Source organism: Hevea brasiliensis, chromosome 8, assembly GCF_030052815.1.
Source record: "Hevea brasiliensis isolate MT/VB/25A 57/8 chromosome 8, ASM3005281v1, whole genome shotgun sequence".
In the NCBI taxonomy this organism is placed as follows: Eukaryota; Viridiplantae; Streptophyta; class Magnoliopsida; order Malpighiales; family Euphorbiaceae; genus Hevea; species Hevea brasiliensis.
This window is the reverse complement of record NC_079500.1, coordinates 6,951,317-6,970,843: the sequence shown is the minus strand read 5'-3', so window position 1 is coordinate 6,970,843 and position 19,527 is coordinate 6,951,317. Positions and strand designations below refer to the sequence as shown.

The following is a 19,527-nucleotide window of genomic DNA, read 5'->3' as shown; positions in this document are numbered from 1 at the left end:
GGAAAAAAAAAAGATTATTCTTTGTGCTCATAAATCTGGGTGTTCTTTGAAATCAAAGCATATTAATTTATTCTTCAAGATAAAGGATAACAAGGAAAAGAGAGCTATCAATAAAAGTGACTCTACAACCAGCAGCCGTGCTAATCCGTCAACATTTTATTATTGTTATTATTATTTTCTTTTCAATTGTAGGTGAATCGAAAAGGTGATAGGTTTTTGCCAGTTTCTACACGTAATACACTATAAATTATGAGAAATGAGAAATTATTTCACAGAACTGATGTTTGTACAACGGATAAATTTTAATTGTTGATCATGTTGAGGTACATAGAAAATTCATCATAATTAATGGCTATAACACCACCATTGTAAAACGAAATTTCTAATGAATCACCATGGATGATAACCTTCAATGAATCTTCGTACCGTGTAAGCCTTTCTTCTTGATTCTATTTGTGTCACTTATTTATCCCTTATCCTATAAATACGTGGGATAAAAACCAGCAGGAACAAAACAAGAACATGCTTTTAAAGGATAAAAAGAACAAAGCAAGCATATAAACTTTTCTTTCTTTGAAAAAAAAAATCAATTAAATTCTCAAAAAATTATAATTAATTTTTATTTTTTTCAAAATGAAAAATATTTTAAAGTTAAAAAAGAATTAGACTGTTTCGTTTTAAACATGAGAATTAGTAAAAAAAAAGATTCAATTAAATTAAATTTTTATAAAATTCTGTATTTTAAATAAAATAAAATAAAATAAAATTAAAAAAAAAAAAGGAAGAATGCACTTTTCTTTTTTTAAGTAATATATTATTTAATTCATATATTTTATTATTATTAATATTTTAATTTATATTTTTTTAAAAAATAGACTACTTAATAAATAGGCCATTTAGTCCCTTACTTTTGCTTTTATTACACATCTAAGTCATTTATTCATTTTGACCGTTAAGTGTTTAAGTTAACTGACTATTTAATTCATAAATATTGTGATTATTTATAGCTTTATCCCCCACTTTTGTAATTATTTATAGTTTTTCTCCATCTTTCTCCTCCACTGTAAAATGAGAAAGAGATTGATTAGAAGACGAAGAGAGAGAAACAGGGAAGAGGGAAGAGAGAGACAAAAATGTCGAGGGAGAGAGAAAGAAACAGAGAGAGCAAGAGAGAGAAAAACAAAGGAGAGAGAGGGAAAGTGATGGAAATAAAGGATGAAATTATAAATAATTGTAATATTTAGAAATTAAATAATGATTTATCTTAAAATACTTCGTGGGCCTCGACCTTTACTTCAAGAGCCAGGCCTCATCGGTGAGATGAATGCACTTTAACCATGGTAAGATGGATGTGCTTACGCTTGTGCTCAGAATAGCCTGTAGGCCCTGTACCACTTAAAAATCTGTTATGCATCCCAAAACACACTCTGCTAGTCTGCAAGAACCTTTGTTTTTGTTGCTGCAGAGGAAGTTCTGGATTAGTAATAACAATGTCACTCAATTGAGATGCCCAAGAAATGTGTCATTATCTCATTCATGGCCACAATCAGCCAGAATGACAGAATTATCACAAATAATAATAACACAATCACAAATTCTGCATTCGAGCCTAAAGTTCGAATTTACAGAGAGATGTTTATCACATGATGCAAAGAATCTTCTAACACATTTAGAAGTTACAGGACTTGGAAAAGATTAACAAATTACACCACATATGCTGATTTAACCAATGAAATGACTAATTGTCCAAAGGAATAATACACCAAAGAATAAATACTACAGATAAATGTGATGCCATGTTGAACAAGTCTAGTGAAGCAAATAACCCACCAATATTCAAGCAATTAAGCCCCAGATTCAGAAGTTCAGTGAGCCCTTCCTGAATAGTCAGCTCCCAAGGGTCCTCCCAAGGTTGCCAGAAACAGAATGCATAAAGAAGATATTAGGGGCTTCTATCAGTCAGTTGCTGTCATCCAGCATTTAACTAATCATCCATCAACATAATGTAGGGTTATCTTCCTGTCTTGGCCCGTTTCATTCCTGTGGTGTTAAAGGGTGACATGCTAGGACTCATGCTTGGACTCATACTTGGGCTTTCCTCCCTTAATGTACCATTAAGCACAGCCAACTCCCTTAATTGCTGCTTTTTATACTGATCCAAGGATTCATCCTTCAAAGAAAGAGCAGTGTACTAAGTACAAGTAAAGAAAACACGCAAGCTGCAGAAACTGAAAAAGAAGTCAATAGCAAAATTTATTAGTCTGTTCATGTCCATACCATGGGCTTCAAGAGGCTTTCTATTATTGTTACAGCATGATCCAAGCGGGCATTTATTATGTCCTCCGGAAATTCAGCCTCCACCAACACATGCAGTGGCTCATTGAGGTGTTCATAACCAGGTTTATCTTTTAGCTTCTCCTCCTGGAGAAAAAAAAAACACATGTTAAATTTATGAGACTTCAGAGAACTCATTGGATACAAAAGAAGCCAACTGAACCCTGCAGAAAATAAGATTTCCGATAGAGCCATTCCCATCATAGCAAAATCATCTTTAACTAAATAAATAAAAGATGTTAACAAGCAGGGAAAGAGGCCAAACAATTCCACAATATTTATTGAAATATTCAACTGAGCCCTTATAATTTTACTGCACTCAAATTGGCCCTCCAACTTGATTTAACTGACAAATAAGGAGAAGTTCTAAATTTATACATTTAACATAACAATTGGAGCTTATCATTCGATGAGGAAGGCATTCCTTAACCAACACCACTCTCTCTCTCTCTCTCTCTCTCTCTCTCTATATATATATATATATATATATATATATATATATATATATCAGTGTTATTAAGGCGAAAGGCGACACTAAGGCGATAGAGTACTCTATGGCCTTAGGCGAGAGGCGAGAGGCGAGGCGAGGGCCTTTTTGAAGCAAGGCGCCATAACATTAATTGCTTAAATTATATATATATATATATATATATATATATATATATTCATCTTGATAAGTAAAAAATCATATTAAAAAGAAAAAAAAATAACAATAATAAGAAGTAAAAAGTAAATTAATTAACAACAAATTAATAGTGTCCATATAAATTACACAATTACTTACTAAGAACAAAAAGAAAATAATCAAATTAACAATAAATTAATAATACTCATATAAAATAAACTACTAATATCTAATTAATAAGAAAAAAGTAAAATTAATCAAACTAAAACTAATTAATAAGAATAACAAGTAAAAGGTAAACTAATTAATAACAAATTAATAATACCCATATAAATTAAATAATTAATTAACAATAATAAAAAGTAAAAAAATCAAATTAATAATAAATTAATAATACCTATATAAAATAAATAATTAATTAACAACTAATGTCTAATTAATAAGGTAAAAAGTAAAACTAATCAAATTAACAAGAATAACAAATAAAAATTAAACTAATTACCAACAAATCAACAATACCCATGTTAATTAATCAACCAATTAAATAAGAATACAAAGTAAAATAATTAATTTAGCAATACCCATAAAATTTAAATAATTAATTAATAAGAATAAAAAATAAAATAATTAAATTAATAATAAATAAATAAATAATAATAACTAATTAATAATAAGGAGGGGAGGGGGAAAAAAATAAAATAAAAAGGGACTGCTGAAAGAAGAAGGAGAAGAGAAAAAAAAAAGCAGTGGTCAATAAGTGGAGAGGGAGAAAGCCAAGAACAAAAAGACTTGCGAGAGAGAGATCTGAGAGAGGAAAGAAGAAGAGGACGACGTGAGAGAGAGAGACTGGAGAGAGGAAAGAAGAAGAAGGCGACGTGAGAGAGAGAGATCGGAGAGGAAAGAAGAAGAAGAAGAAGAAGAAGATAAGAGAGAGAGAGAGAGAGAGAGGGCGTACCTGTTGGCCCTGTTTTGTCTCTGTCACGAGCGTGAGGTCGAGGAAGAGAGCAGGGCTGCTGTCTTCACGGTGCGTCTCTTTTGCGGTAGGTTTATTAGTTTTTTCATCAAAAAAAAAAAAAAACTTACAGGTGCTTTGATGAGGCGTCGCCTCTCGCCTGCGGCGCCTCTCGCGGCGTCGCCTCTCAAAGCCTCGCTTTAATAACATATATATATATATATATATATATATATATATATATATATATATATCCACCATCCATTACATTGAGTCACATATCAAATTTTATCAGATATTAACCTCCAGAAAGTCATGGGTAAAAAAAAAAATCAATTGCATACCAAATCAGCATCGCTCTGTTCCCATTCAAAGTTTGTAGACAACAAAAATTAAAAAGCTCTTCTTTTCCTATTTGTCCTTAAATAGCATCGCTCACAGCATTAGGCAAAGACCTAATCAATCGCCAACTGACTGAAAAGCTACTAAGATCTGCGAAAGGGAACCATCATTATGACACCAACACCAAAGGAAACCCAAACCAAGAACAGTGAGAACAGATGAAACCAACAAGAGAAACTGAAATTACCAATTAAGCATCACCAATTTCACTCTTATCAGAGTGGATGGAGGTATTCTTGAGAGGAACATCACATGGTTCTTGAAAAGCTATGTCAAGTGTTCAAGGAAAACTCAGAAGTGCATAAACAAAGTTGTAGGAAGTAGAAAACAGTACTGCACCAAAAGTGGATCAACCTGGTAAGGTGACAGTTCACCAGATTTTGTTCAGGGTGTCAAGTAGAAGAAAGCCAAACTCAAAGATACACAGGACCTTATTGACTATGGAGCAGGATTGGACACTGCAGATGGTGGATTCCTTGCAGGAGATAGATTATTTGTTTGCAATAGTCATGGAAAGGGGGAGCTGGATGAGGAAATAGCAATTCAACTCAACTAAGCCTTTAACTCAAAAATTTGGGATCGGCTATATGGATTCTCTTTCTCCACTCTAAACGATTTTGGGTTAAATTCTCGGAAATGTGTAATGTTTCTAGGTCATGTTGTACTACTCTTCTCCAAGTCAGTTTAGGTCTATCACATCTTTTCTTTTTATCCTCTAATCTAATGTGTTCTACTTGTCTAACTGGAGCCTCCGTATGTCTACGCTTCACATGACAAAACCACCTCAATCTCCCTTCTCTCAACTTATCTTCAATTGACACCACTCTTACATTTTCTCTAATACTCTCATTACAGACTTTATCTAGTCTAGTATGGCCACTCATCCACCTTAACATTCTCATCTCCGCAACTCTTAGCTTAGACACATAGAACTCCTTCAGTGCCCAACACTCGCTACCATATAACATGGCCGGTCGTATAGCTGTACGGTAAAATTTTCTTTTCAACTTATTGGAAATCTTGTGATCACATAAAACTCCCATGACACGTCTCCACTTCAACCATCCTGCTTTAATCCTATGACTCACATCATCCTCACATCCCCCATCTACTTAAAGGATTGAACTAAGATATTTAAAGTGATTACTTTGGGATAGTACTATTACATCTAAACTAACTCTTTCCCCATCACCAGCTTGGCCTTCACTGAATTTGCAATGCATGTATTATATCTTCGTTCTACTTAACTTAAATCCCTTTGACTCTAGAGTACTTCTCTAAAGCTCTAACTTTTTATTGACTCCTTTTCGCGTCTAATCTATCAAAACTATATCATCCGCAAACATCATGCACCAAGGGATACTCTCGTGAATATGTTTCGGCAATTCATCTAAAACTAATGTAAAAAGGTAAGGGCTTATAGCTGAACATTGGTTTAATCCAACTGAGATAGGAAAATCTCTTGTGTCCCCTCCCAATGTGCGCACAATAGTAGTTGCTACTTCATACATATCTTTCAACACTTGCATGTACCTAATAGATACCCTCTTTTGTTCTAACACTCTGCATAAGACATATCTTGAAACACTATCATAAACATTTTCCAAATTGATAAAAACCATGTGTAGATCTTTATTCTTATCTCTATATTTCTCCATCAAACTTCTAATGAGAGATCGCTTCCATAGTTGAACGACTGGGCACGAAGCCAAATTAATTGGGAGAGATAAAAGTATCATGACGTAGTCGATGTTCCACAACTCTCTCCCACAACTTCATAGTATGGCTCATGAGTTTAATTTCCCTATAGTTTGAGCAACTTTGTATGCCTCCCTTATTTTTAAAAATAAGTACTAAAATACTCCTCCATTCATCAGGCATTTTCTTTGTGTTTAAAATTTTATTAAACAATTTAGTTAACCATACCACTCCCATATCTCCCAAACACTTCCACACTTCAATTGGTATTCCATCGGGTCCACAGGCTATACCCACTTTCATTCTCTTAAGTGCTTCCTTTACTTCTAAAAATCTAATCCTTCTAGTATAATTCACATTATTTTCTATTACTCTGTAATCTATATTCACGTTATTATCATTTTGACTATTATTAAAAAGATCATCAAAATAATTTCTCCATCTTTCTTTAATGTCCTCATCTTTCACAAACACTTTTCCTTCTTTATCCTTAATGCACCTAACTTGATTGAGATCTTGACATTTCTTTTCTCTCCTCCTTGCTAATCTATAAATATCTTTCTCCCCTTCTTTAGTTCTAAATTTCTCATATAACTTTTTAAATGCCTGCGCTCTTGAAAAAATATTCAAAGGAAGAAAGAATAAGCTTCTCGCAATAGGTTGTGTTTCAATTTGTTCACAGCAAATTTCAATAATAGCATTTAGATTTTTGTTTTCTAGTGCTTCCAGACATCACCCATGCATGCAACTTTTATCCTTTTCCCTGCTCCATTACCACCACAAATTTCAGTATCATAGAGGACAATTCATTTAACATCTAAATCCTTAGGAGGAAAAGAAAACCTCAGCAGAATGTCATTTATGCTAATTTACTGTGAAAAGTAATCAAGATAATTTACCTATATAATTAGTTATTTAAATAATGGAAAATAAAAAAAAAGGAAGAGCATTCTCATGTTATCTACAATGGCAAGAACAATAAAAAAAAAAAGTGCAGGCTAGAAAGGCCAAAATTTGTCTCCCATAACTTGTTTCATGTGTCACTAACATAATTTTTAACCAACCATGAGGAATAACATTGTCCAACCACAAACAAGTCCAAGGAAATTCTGTAATGACATAACTTCAATAGACACAATTGCTGATGTTAATATAGTGACCAAAACTTCCATAATTATACAAATGAGACTGTTAGTTTGAATATAAATATGTAAAAGGGAGATGCACATCACCATTAGAGAAAGTTGGGGAAGAGCTATGTGAGGCAACACCTACAATTTAACATGTCTTACTTTAGAAAAATGGATCAAAAGGAAAATGGAAAAAAGTAAGATTAAAGTAATTATTTAATTATTAATGAAAGAAGTACCGCTATTCATTTGATTGGATGCAACTTAACCAGATAGAAAACTCTATGTGGGCAAGACTCATCATTACAAGAGATATGTTCAACCTCATTCACTAGCAACTTAAAGAAGCAACTCATAGTAGAATCCTTTAACAAATTATAACCATATCATAACAAAATGATACCTTCAAAGAATCCTTTACAGACCCCTTGCCTCTTATATACACCCTGCATTCAGTCATGGCCTCAACTCTTTTCAAGGAATTTCCACGAGGCCCTAATATTCGTCCGACAAAATTATACTGCCAATGTTTTGAGTTAGACATGGTTAATGATGAACTTCAAAATCAAAAGTAACAACTTGACTTACATTTGGATATTTGTCAACAGGAACATCGAGTCTGACCACTCTCTTTATGACAGGTGTGGTTGGGACTCCAGGGACCCCAGGCCAGCCCATTGAAGCAGCATGAAATGAGGCCATTCTTTGAAGATGCCCGTTTTCCTGGAAAAAGAAATGTAACATCAATTAAAATTCCAAGTATTTTTTTTAAGATTACAGAAACTTTCTCAATTCTAAAGTGAGTTATTGAACACCAATATGGTTATCTTTTTAGTTTTGAGTTGTGACACACAAGACATCCAAAAGGAAAGACAGAAAGGAATTCTATAAATGCACAACTAATTAGCTCAAGAAGCAAACAACCCTAGACCCTAAACGTCCAACATCTAAAGGATCAAAATAACAATTTGACTTAGAAGATTACATGAAGATAAAATTTGCTTCTCAATTGGAGAAATAGCCCCTATTGCCTAATTGGAGAACCTCATGGCATTTTCTTGCATGCTCTAAACGCTACACAATTTCTGAAAGTTTCACGAGAATACATATATCAGACAGAAATATTGAAACACAGTGTTCAACAAATTGAGCAAATTTATCAAGTAGTCAAATATACTTTTGTTACTTTACTCTTATCGATTCCGTGTTCCTCAACCATACCCAGGTTAAAGAACCATCTTTTTCTTTCTTTATATACTTTATTTAGAGGGAATATGAACTTAAGACCTTCGCTTTCAAAACATAGCAATCATATCACAAATAGTCTCAGTTGATTACTCTTAATAAAAAAGAAATCAAAGTAAATTTCAAAAAAAAAAAAATCCAAGTGCAAATATTTAATGAACTCCAGATGGAAAACTCCTGCTCTAGACTTGCTTTCTCACTACAAAGTACATGCATAAGTACAAGGTGGTTGTGAGAACTAAGAATACATGACAAAGTGATGCAAATACTGATTGAAATGATCAAACAGGAAACAAGCCATTTTATTCTCCCTAAAAAGCACAACCAACAAAGAAGATATTTGAAAATTGGTTTGAGGAAGAACTTGTCAATTCAAATGTCAAATTTCATAAGTTCAGGTTTAATAATGTAAATTGATGCACATTAGAAACTAGGCCAGCACTTACTGATATATAGCACTTAACAACAGTACAGGATTGTAATAGCAAGACTACCACATGGAAGTTAAAGATGTCATCATATAGAGTACAAGAGCATCCAAACCAGATATGAAACTATGACTTGCACTACCTCTGTTTGCATCCCAGACCATGCTTCAAAATCCATTGATCTTCCATTTCGCTGCTGACCCAATGACCGATAAGGACTCTCATGTTCGTATCTTTCATGATCTACAAAACCTTGACTGAAACCTGATGCTCGTCTGATTTCTGCAGTGATATTACAGAACAATAAAAGCAATTTAGTATGAAACAGTTATGAATGGCTAACAGTTAATGACCAGCGAAGTATTACAACATATATACTCCTAACATAGTTAGACTATTATATGCCAGTGAGAGATCAGAGATAGATTGCCAGAGGATACAACAGTTTTTTTTTTTTTAAATTTCATTTTGTGTTATTTGAATGCAAATAATTCCCAGCAGACAAGGACAAACACACATGGAAAAAGAAGAACCTGACTTGAGAGCATGTATTTTGGTACAGGTATCAAGACAAACTAATACTGCATAAATGTGAACCAAACTCCTTCAGAATTACAGAAACAGTGTGTAAATGATGCTTTTAAGTATCATGCACCCACACAAGCATAACCTATCATAACAGCATTATTGAAAAGCAGGTAGCAAATGAGTGAAGGTACCAACACTGGTCCATGTACATAGTCATAAACCACATTGTAAAGCAAAGTATAGGTTGTTATCCAATTACCTTGATTAAGAAGCCTGCTACAATGTGGTAGAACTTGCATAAATGGTACCAACTTTTGCCTCTCTGCCAATAATTCAGCCAAGTATCTGCCATGATTGTACTATTCAAACTCAAACCATACATGAAAACCCGGCATGATGAAATTAACATGCATAACAGCATGCACAACAGGAAAACAAACTTTTGAGCGTTTTCTGTAAATTAAAATTTTGGATCTTGGTGCAGCAGTTATTGCAAATGCCTAAGATTTAGTAATGATTATCTATTTCAATGACATGCATCAAGGCTTGTCTTTAGTTATACACAAGGTAAAATTTGGGCATGCAATCAAGTACAGATAAAAGAATTCAAAATTACATGACAAATCCTGAGTCTCCAAAAAGTACAACAAATTACTTACGAGGCAAAAAGGATTCTTCCCTTGACGCTCACCTTCTTGAGAAAAAAACAAGTAGATTTTGCTACTTTGTTTTGATTTTGACAATGAAAATTTTTTCAAACTAGAGAACTTTTTAGACCCAATGTCATCCTTTTTATAAATAAAATGCATTATTGTGGTAATGAATAAAATAAATCAAAAGGGGAAGCACCTCCTGTGCATCTCACCTACCAAATTACTAATTTAGAATAGCTTGCGGTTGACATTATTTAACAAAACCCCAAAATTAATTATCATAACTTTCTATAGCTGTGAAAAACTTCTAACATAGATTGTCACTCACTGTAACAAAATGAAAATAAACACCACAAATTGTAATATGATAAAGAATAATTGAATCCCATCAAAAATCAAACACCATGATAAAACAACAAATATAAAACCAATCTAACCAAAAAAGCCATAAAAGATAAACTATTATATGCAATCAAACAATTTAAAAACAAATAAAACATAAAGAGTACAATAAATAAGCATGTTAAGGACTTGAAAAACAGACCTGTCACGATCTGATGGAAGAGAACAGGACCTGTGAGGAGAAGCTTGATGGGCTCCAGAGGGAGGATACTGGAAGTAACTCCCAGGAGTGATTCTCTCCCCCATCACACACAGAAAAGATTAATGACTGCTAATACAAAAAATAAAGTATCCAAAGTCAAAAAGCAAGTAAAAAAACACACAGATATAAAGAAGGACAGAGAAACTTACTAGATGGAAGCAGAGAGAAAGATATAATTAGGAGCCAAGAACTGCTTGTGTCCTCTCTACCCTGACTGTAAAGGGTCGGAGTGTTGGAGACCAAGCCCTACTCAAAGAGGACTGTTAGATCCTTTGCTTCGCTGTATTTATACCCACATATTGGATCTTTCCTGTTTTATTTTGTTTTTTTCCTTCTCAATTAAAAATGAAAATGAATTAAATAGTTTTTGGCCAGTCGTTGTCAGATTGATGGCGCCACCGTAAATATCAGTTGCAGACTTCATTTTCGGGAGGCACAGATGCGTGCATGAATATCCTTCTCCTCCCACCTCCCAATTTGCGAAAACCCAGCTCCAAAATGATGATTGCTCAGACTGAAGTTGTTAACAGAATTGGCCCATAATTTGTGCTGGGCTAAATTTCTCCTAACCAAGAGTGGGATTGAACTTTGAATTCAATGCATAGAGCAGATGGCCACCTGAAATTAAGATATGATTTGGGCTGTAATGATTTTTAAAGGCTTGTGTTCGAAGAAAGGCGGACGAGAGAATTTGTGCAACCCAGGCCTTTAACAATCTGTTTTGCCCAAATTGTACTTTGGGTTCTAAAGTATTTTAATCCATTTGATATTTGTCATTTTCGGAAAAATATTTTTCAAAATATATGTAAATAATTTATTATTTTATGCATTTGCTATTTGTCAGTTTAATTTATTAGCAATAAAAATGAAATCATATTAAATTCATGTCCAATCAAATAGCCATAATTTTGTATATATATTGAAAATATGTATATAATATTGATATTGATTGCTTTAAAAATAATTTTGACTATCTAATATAGCTTGATTTGTGTCACGACCCAACAAATGGGACCTAAAGCCCCGAGGCCCGTAGTAAGCCTAACTGCTCATTAACCCAACTCTAAGGCCCATTTGGGCCCAATTTCAAGAAACCAAACGGACAGTCCGCCATAAAATGGACTTTTCCAACGGGAGTTTTCGACTCACCCGACTGTAAACATAATAAATACTCAATTGGGAGCTCACCTCACCCTCCACATACTCATATCCTCATAAAATAAATGGGAGCTCGGCCTCATCCACTCCATCTAACATACATATCATTATATGTTTACAGGTCCAACATGATAATAATATTACAGACCATAATCAAATAAATACTTCTAACACATGCGGAAATTCTAGGAGTAAATAAAATTACACAAATATTGATAAACAACCTGCGAAGGAGAAAAGCAGGTTAACCAAAAATAAAATCCTCCTGTAGCCTGAAAAATATTGAACAGAGTGAGCGTCGACTCGAGAGTAAAATATCAATTTTAACCATAATCTCTATAACTTTCTAAATCTAATGCACCCTGTAGAGTGAAATGCAACATCCACATCATTTTCACATCATAACATCAAAAAGGTAATTTGGAGCACTCACGCACCCTGTAACATCAATCATTATATATGGGAGCTGATCCTATCTCTCTTAAATCCAACTGGTGCCAAGAACTCACTGGACTTCCACTTAAATACCAAATCGGGGTCCCTGAAGAACTCAAGCCGTGTCTACCCGAAGGACCGGGTCCCGTGAAGAACTCAAGCCGTGTCTACCCGTCCTATCCATAGTCCACACCACATCACACGCACGCCAACGCACGCACACTGCTCCAAATTACCACAACAACATACATGGCACTTTAACATTTATCAATGCATCAAAAATCGTGCCTAGAGTTTAACTACATAAATATATGCATATAAGTGATGCATGGGCATGCTGAACATATAATAATATCGAAATTACAGTTAAAATTAATATTCTACTCACAGACTTGAGGTGGTCACCGAGGCGGGCGGAGGAAGAAGGTCAGCTCACCGACAATTTTATTACAATCATTTAATAAATTTGACTCCATACAAACAAGGAAAAGACCAAATACGCCCTAATTTGTAGCTTTAAAATCCAGAGTCTCCCTATACCTAGGACCTACCCAACGCAAAGGGCTTAAAACACACTTCTATATCCACATATCCACAACTCAATCACGTCACACAGCCCCTCCCGGGCCCATTAAATCAATCATTCATCACAATATGTAAAATTTCAATTTAGTCCTTATAATTGATCATTTTTGCAAAAGCGCTCAAATAAGCTCTAAAAATTATAAAACTCTGCCTCGCGGTCCTTAGAAATATTACTAAGCTATTGCAAAAAGAATCGTAATTTTCTAAGCTACCACGAATATTTTATGGATTTTTAATCCTATTTAAGCACTAGAAAATTACGAAAAGCAAGGTTCGGTTTACCTTTGCCGATTCCGATTTCAGAACGCGCCGATGCCCGACAATGGTGGGGTAGCCAAAACCTCGATCCAATTCGGAGACTTTTGGAAATTCAATCCGGACAAGCCGAATTTCCGCGAATTGAGGATACCTACACGAAGCCCAATTATAATATATAAATTATCCTGGGTGTTACATTCTCCCCCCCTTACAAAAAATTCGTCCTCGAATTTTAAACAAGGCATAATAAAGTACATGATTACACATTGAACAGATAAGGGTACTTGCTACGCATGTACCGTTCTGACTCCCAGGTGCACTCTTCCACTGACTGGCTCCTCCACAAAACCTTAACCATAAGGATCTGTTTTGATCTTAGTTGTCTCACTTGGTAGTCCACTATGGCTACAAGGTTGCTCCTCAAATGTCAAGTTCTCCTTTAGTTCTATTACATCCGACTGTAGTACATGAGAAGGATCGGGAATGTATTTCCTGAGCATAGAGATGTGAAACACGGGATGAACGTGAGAAAGGTTGGGTGGTAGCTCCAACCGTAGGCAAATCGCTCCAACTCTATCCGTAACCTCAAAAGGTCCAATATACCGAGGTGCCAACTTGCCCTTCTTTCCAAATCTCATGACTCCCTTCATTGGAAAAACCTTCAGAATACATAGTCGCGCAAACTCCACATCCCTCCGTCTGGGTCTACATAACTCTTACGCCTCGAAAGTCAAGCTGCTCGATTAAAGGAACTATCTCTCAAGTGTACTGCACTAGGTCTACATCATGCACCTTCGCTTCCCCATTTCCGTCCTACAGAGGAGACCTATACTTTCTTCCATATAGTGCCTCATAGGGTGGCATCCCTATCTGGAGTGATAATCGTTGTTGTAGGCAAACTCCACCAAAGCTAGTGCTCATCCCATTGACCTCCAAAATCCAAAACACTCATGCAAAGCATGTCTTCCGATGTTTGGATTGTCCTTTCAATTCGTCTGCATGCGAGGGTGGAAAGCCGCATCAAGTTCAACTGTGCCAAGTGCCTCCTGCAACTTTCTCCAAAACCGAAGTGAATGGGGCCCTCTGCCGGATATTATGGAGGAACTCCATGCAATCTGACTATTTCTCGAATGTAGAGCCGGGCGTACTGTGCCACAGAATATGTAATCTTCACAGGCAAGAAGTGAGCTGATTTGGTCAAGCGGTCTACAATTACCCATATCGAGTCATATCCTCGCGTGGTACGAGGCAACCCAGTCACAAAATCCATAGAAATCATTTCCCACTTCCATTCTGGGATAGGGAGCTCTTGCAACTTCCCTGACGGTCTCTGGTGTTCAAACTTCACCTTCTGACAAGTCAAGCACTTGGACACAAAGTCGCTATGTCTCTCTTCATGCCATTCCACCAATAGCTATCTTTCACATCATAGTACATCTTGGTGGAACTCGAGTGGACATTGTACAGTGTATAGTGTGCCTCTCGCATGATTTCATCTCTGAGATTGTCCACATCGGGCACACATATCCTAGAACCTTGCACTAGGGCACCATCATTGGCAAATCCAAACTCACCACCTTCACCTTGTTGTACTCTTTCTATGATCTTCATTAATTGTTGGTCTCTGTGTTGGGAAACTCTAACTCTATCTCGCAAGTCTGGCCTCACTGAAAAATGAGCCAACAAGACCCCCTCATCTGAAAGATCTAGGATTAAACCTTGATCCATCAACTCATGTACTTTTTGAATCAACGGTCTCTTCTCTGCTGAAATGTGCGCCAAACTGCCAGAAGATTTTCTGCTTAAAGCATCTGCTACTACATTAGCCTTCCCAGGGTGGTACTGGATGGTGCAATCATAGTCTTCCAGAAGCTCCATCCATCTCCTCTGTCTCAAGTTTAAATCCCTCTGTTGGAAGATGTACTTCAAACTCTTATAGTCGGTGTATATCTCGCACACTTCACCATACAGGTAGTGTCTCCAGATTTTTAGTGCAAAGACTACAGCCGCCATTTCCAAATCATGGGTGGAATAGTTCTGCTCATGCCTCTTCAGCTGCCTTGAAGCATAAGCCACTACTTTTCCATTCCGCATCAAAATACACCCTAGGCCAACTCTGAAGGCGTCACAGTACACGGTGTATCCTTCACCGCTCATAGGTAGTGTTAACACAGGGGCAGTGGTTAGACACTCCTTATCCTCGTCATTATAACTGACTCTATCGAGCTCTCTTCCTGTCCTTTGCATCTTATCCACTTCCCTTTTTCCTATTTTTGGTATTGTTGGTATCTTTTCAACCTGTTGTACTTATTCCTTAATTTTAGTCATATCTCATCCTTACACCTTTTCCTTAAAAGACGTCTATCACATCATCAACTTTAACTTTCTTTTTATTTCTTAGTCTTATCTTGATTACTAGTTCCATTACTTCGAAAATTCTAACCTTACGGCTTACTCCTGCCAGCATATTCTTCACCTTTTGTAACACTTATAATTAACCATAGAAAATTCGTTTTTGTAACCCCTTTCCCAACTTAACTATCAGAACATTATCATTCCCTACCACTTAGTAGGAAATTGCTCATCTTGGATGAATATGAGCCCCATAAACTATAAGTTCCATCCGAACTAACACTACTGTAGGAAATATGTGTCATGCCTTAATTCCAAACAAGATACTTCACGTGTTCATTCTCCTTAATATAATCATATATACGCCCATAGCTTTCTAAACTTCAACCTCAAATTACCCATCAGCAACAATTTCATCTATTGAAACTCATCCATAAATAGTACTTCATCTAGCTCATAGTTTAAAACAGTCGCAAGCCTTAGTAGCTAACTCAATTTAACTCCTGTCATTACTGCTCGTCCTTTCATACTTAATACTAGGTATGCACTTACTGTCATTCTCATATAAGGAAATTATGTATGAATTTGTGCCTACTAAACTCTCAATAACTAGGTCTCCTTGACTCTTCCTTATATAACCTTCTAGAACCAAAAGCACAAGCTAAACTTGAAAAGAAAGAAAATATCCTCTTATATTCAACTACACCCGATTGTCAGATTATAACGTTTCACCTAAGTTTCTTGGTCTTTCTCTCCAAATTTCATCATCTCCGAGCACAATTATGCTCTACTTATAAGGTATCATCTACATGAACCCTTTACCGTACCATTTTCCTTCTTGACATAATATTTTATAATTTATTAACTTTACTTATACTCGACCTATGATTCATATCTATCATCGTTTTATTGTGCCCTTAACTTTTGTTGATTCTGAAAGATTTCTCTCACTAATAAATTCTTCCAACACTAATTCCACCCTTATCTAGGGTCATTAATTTGATCCTTGAACTTTCTAGTGATTTATAACCATCCGGACTTGTCACTTTTCGATCTACCACTCCAATTGTCCTGTCGTTATTTCTTCAATACAAAGTGATTCTGTTGAACACAATAAAAATTTTTGAATGACATACATAACGAACATATAAATACCTTCTCACTCTCACAAAACTATAACCTAAAACCTATGTGTCATTATCTATCATTCTTTTCCTCTCATCATACCTATTTGATCCCTTAGAGACTTTTATTCAACTTATCGCTTACTAACTTCTCTTTCTCTACCTATTTAGGTAGTCCGCAATACCATCGCACACCTTCTAACATTTACTCATTATTATTGTATTCCATACCTCCATCACTTTTCTCACTAATGTGGTCCCATTTTGGGTTTTCCATCCTTGTCATTCTCCTTGCCAAGAATAACGCTTAGCCTATCCTATATCTTAACTTTGTTCCTTTTATTATGCGCTCTTTAGGTTGTCCTTTCATTTATTTCCTTTGTCTTACCCAAAATAGAACTTGACTATTCTATCCCTGGTTTCATTCTTTTTCCTAACATAATAGCAGTACTTGCTAACTATATCTTTCAGAGTCTCTATCGCGTTATCATATGTCTGTATACTCGATTTGGTCCTTTGACCACTCTAGCTAGTACTTCCACTAGCATTTAGATTATATTGCATATGCAATCAATTGTCCAAACTTTTATTCGCACTTTCTTTATCCATTGGCCTTCGTGATTTATCTTCGCTAATTTATTACTCTTAACACTATTATAATTATTATTTTCCATGTTTACTCAACTAGCCAAAACTTAAGATTCCGCACCCAAACTGTCATCCAATTCAAAGGACTTACATCCATCATGATCGATTATATATGATTCCTATAATGGAACTTGTATCCTCTCCGGATACCCGAGCCAACTACTCTCTACCACACTCTGGTCCCATCCGGGACACTATTCCATAAGTCATCATTATCGCAATAACCTTCGATCCATTATGAAAAGATAGGACTATATCCTAACTTGCTGCAACAAAGGTACTACATCTACCACCTTGCCAGAACCATGTCAAGTTAATGACTCTTTTATCATATCATAGCTCTATAAATCATCAATTCATAGTTTCGACCTTCCCTAGGTAGTAGGGTTGCACTTTACATCTTGCTAATACACACAAGGTATCCTATTCTCACTAAGTTCTAAGCAAAACGTCTGTCATTCTGCAAAAATCATCCAAAATTCCATACCGAAGACTAGATGGTCTCACTCTATAGGTGTCACTTTTTACTTTGCAACTAGTCTGAAACCTCTGGTCTGTTGGCAACTCTTGATGTAACTCTAGCTCATGCTGGGGTAACTGAGTCACTGACTCTAGTTATCACCCAACTGTGACCTTTCAATATTCTAACTCTAGACTCTTAACCAAGAGTTCCCAACTCCTCTGCAAATACAGAACTCTGTTCTGGCATAACTGTACCAAAACAGAAGCCATCTCAAACACCCTCATTATGGAGCACCATGGGGATGCACGCAGCTCTACACAATAATCTCATGTCTGCAACAGAGCGGACATCGAGAACATTGTATAGTTACTACGATACGTCTGCAGACTAGGTCTCCTAATTTCTTATCTCTCATGAATCTTCTATTATCACAAACTTATTTGGGTCATCTACCGATGACCGAGTGGTATCCTCATCCTTATCTAGGCAACTGCATTTTTAAGACTCACTTTTATGTACTCGTGCCTTACACGAAATGGGCACACCATTTAAACCCATACTGACAAAAATATAACATTTCTTGGAGTACGTATCCTCATGATAGACCTCACACGTCTACTAACTCTATTTCACATTTCTATGTACTCCACGAAAATCAAGACACTAACTGAGGTAATCTTATATTTCCCGAGGTATAACGTAGAATCTAGAAACAAAGAATTACAGGAAAAGACGAAACAGAATCCTATACTCCGCATGTGACTCGTAGTAGACTCTTCCCAACACTTAGATGATTTTTCCCTATGAATCTGGAGCCTAAGCTCTGATACCACATTTGTCACGACCCAACAAATGGGCCGGACCGGCACTAGGACCTGGGCCAGCCTAAAGCCCCCGAGGCCCGTAGTAAGCCTAACTGTTCATTAACCCAACTCTAAGGCCCATTTGGGCCCAATTTCAAGAAACCAAACGGACAGAGTCCGGCCATAAAATGGACTTTCAAACGGGGAGTTTTCGACTCACCCGACCTGTAAACATAATACATACTCACTTGGGGAGCTCAGCTCACCCTCCACATACTCATATCCTCATAAAATAAATGGGAGCTCACTCCTCATCCAATCCATCTATGATACTTATGATTATATGTTTACAGGTCCAACATGATAATTATATTAGAGACCTTAATCTTATAAATACTTCTAACAGATGCGGAAATTCTAGGAGTAAATAAATTTACACAATTATTGATATACAACGTGCGAAGGAGAAAAGCAGTTAACCAAAAATAAAATCCTCTGTAGCTTTGAAAAATATTGAACAGAGTGAGCGTAGAGTAAAATATCAATTTTAACGATATTATCTATAACTATCTAAATCTAATGCACCCTGTAGAGTGAAATTCAACATCCACATCATTTTCACATCATAACATCAAAAAGGTAATTTGGAGCACTCACGCACCCTGTAACATCAATCATTATATATGGGAGCCGATCCTATACTCTCTTAAATCCAACTCGGTGCAAGAACTCATGACTTCCACTTAAATACCAAATCGGGTCCCAGAAGAACTCAAGCCGTGTCTACCCCAAGGACCGGGTCCCAAGAACTCAAGCCGTGTCTACATCCATAGTCCACACCACATCACACGACGCCAACGCACGCACACCGCTCCAAATTACCACAACAACATACATGGCACTTTAACATTTATCAATGCATCAAAAATCGTGCCTAGAGTTTAACTACATAAATATATGCATATAAGTGATGCAGGGGCATGCTGAACATATAATAATGTCGAAATTACAATTAGAATTAATATTCTACTCACAGTCTTGACGGTGGTCACTGAGGCGGAGGAAGAAGGTCATCTGCTCACGACAATTTTATTACAATCAT

General features: G+C 36.0%; 1 protein-coding gene across 2 annotated transcripts; it reads right to left on the bottom strand.

The window, feature by feature from the left end:
• Positions 1-1,580: 1,580 nt before the first annotated feature.
• Positions 1,581-11,061, bottom strand: LOC110650163 (KH domain-containing protein At1g09660/At1g09670). 2 transcript variants are annotated; one of them, XM_021805001.2, is made up of 9 exons: positions 10,749-10,980; positions 10,540-10,665; positions 9,602-9,687; positions 8,957-9,096; positions 7,730-7,864; positions 7,545-7,661; positions 7,244-7,282; positions 2,278-2,421; positions 1,581-2,170 (listed from the first exon to the last, which is right to left on the bottom strand). In XM_021805001.2, the coding sequence occupies exons 2-9, from the start codon at positions 10,641-10,643 to the stop codon at positions 2,012-2,014; spliced, it is 924 nt and encodes a 307-aa protein (XP_021660693.1). In that variant the 5' UTR covers positions 10,644-10,665; positions 10,749-10,980; the 3' UTR covers positions 1,581-2,011. The 2 variants fall into 2 exon arrangements, with proteins under 2 accessions (XP_021660693.1, XP_021660695.1); XM_021805003.2 differs by lacking the exon at positions 7,244-7,282 and having other exon boundaries at positions 10,749-11,061.
• Positions 11,062-19,527: the final 8,466 nt, after the last annotated feature.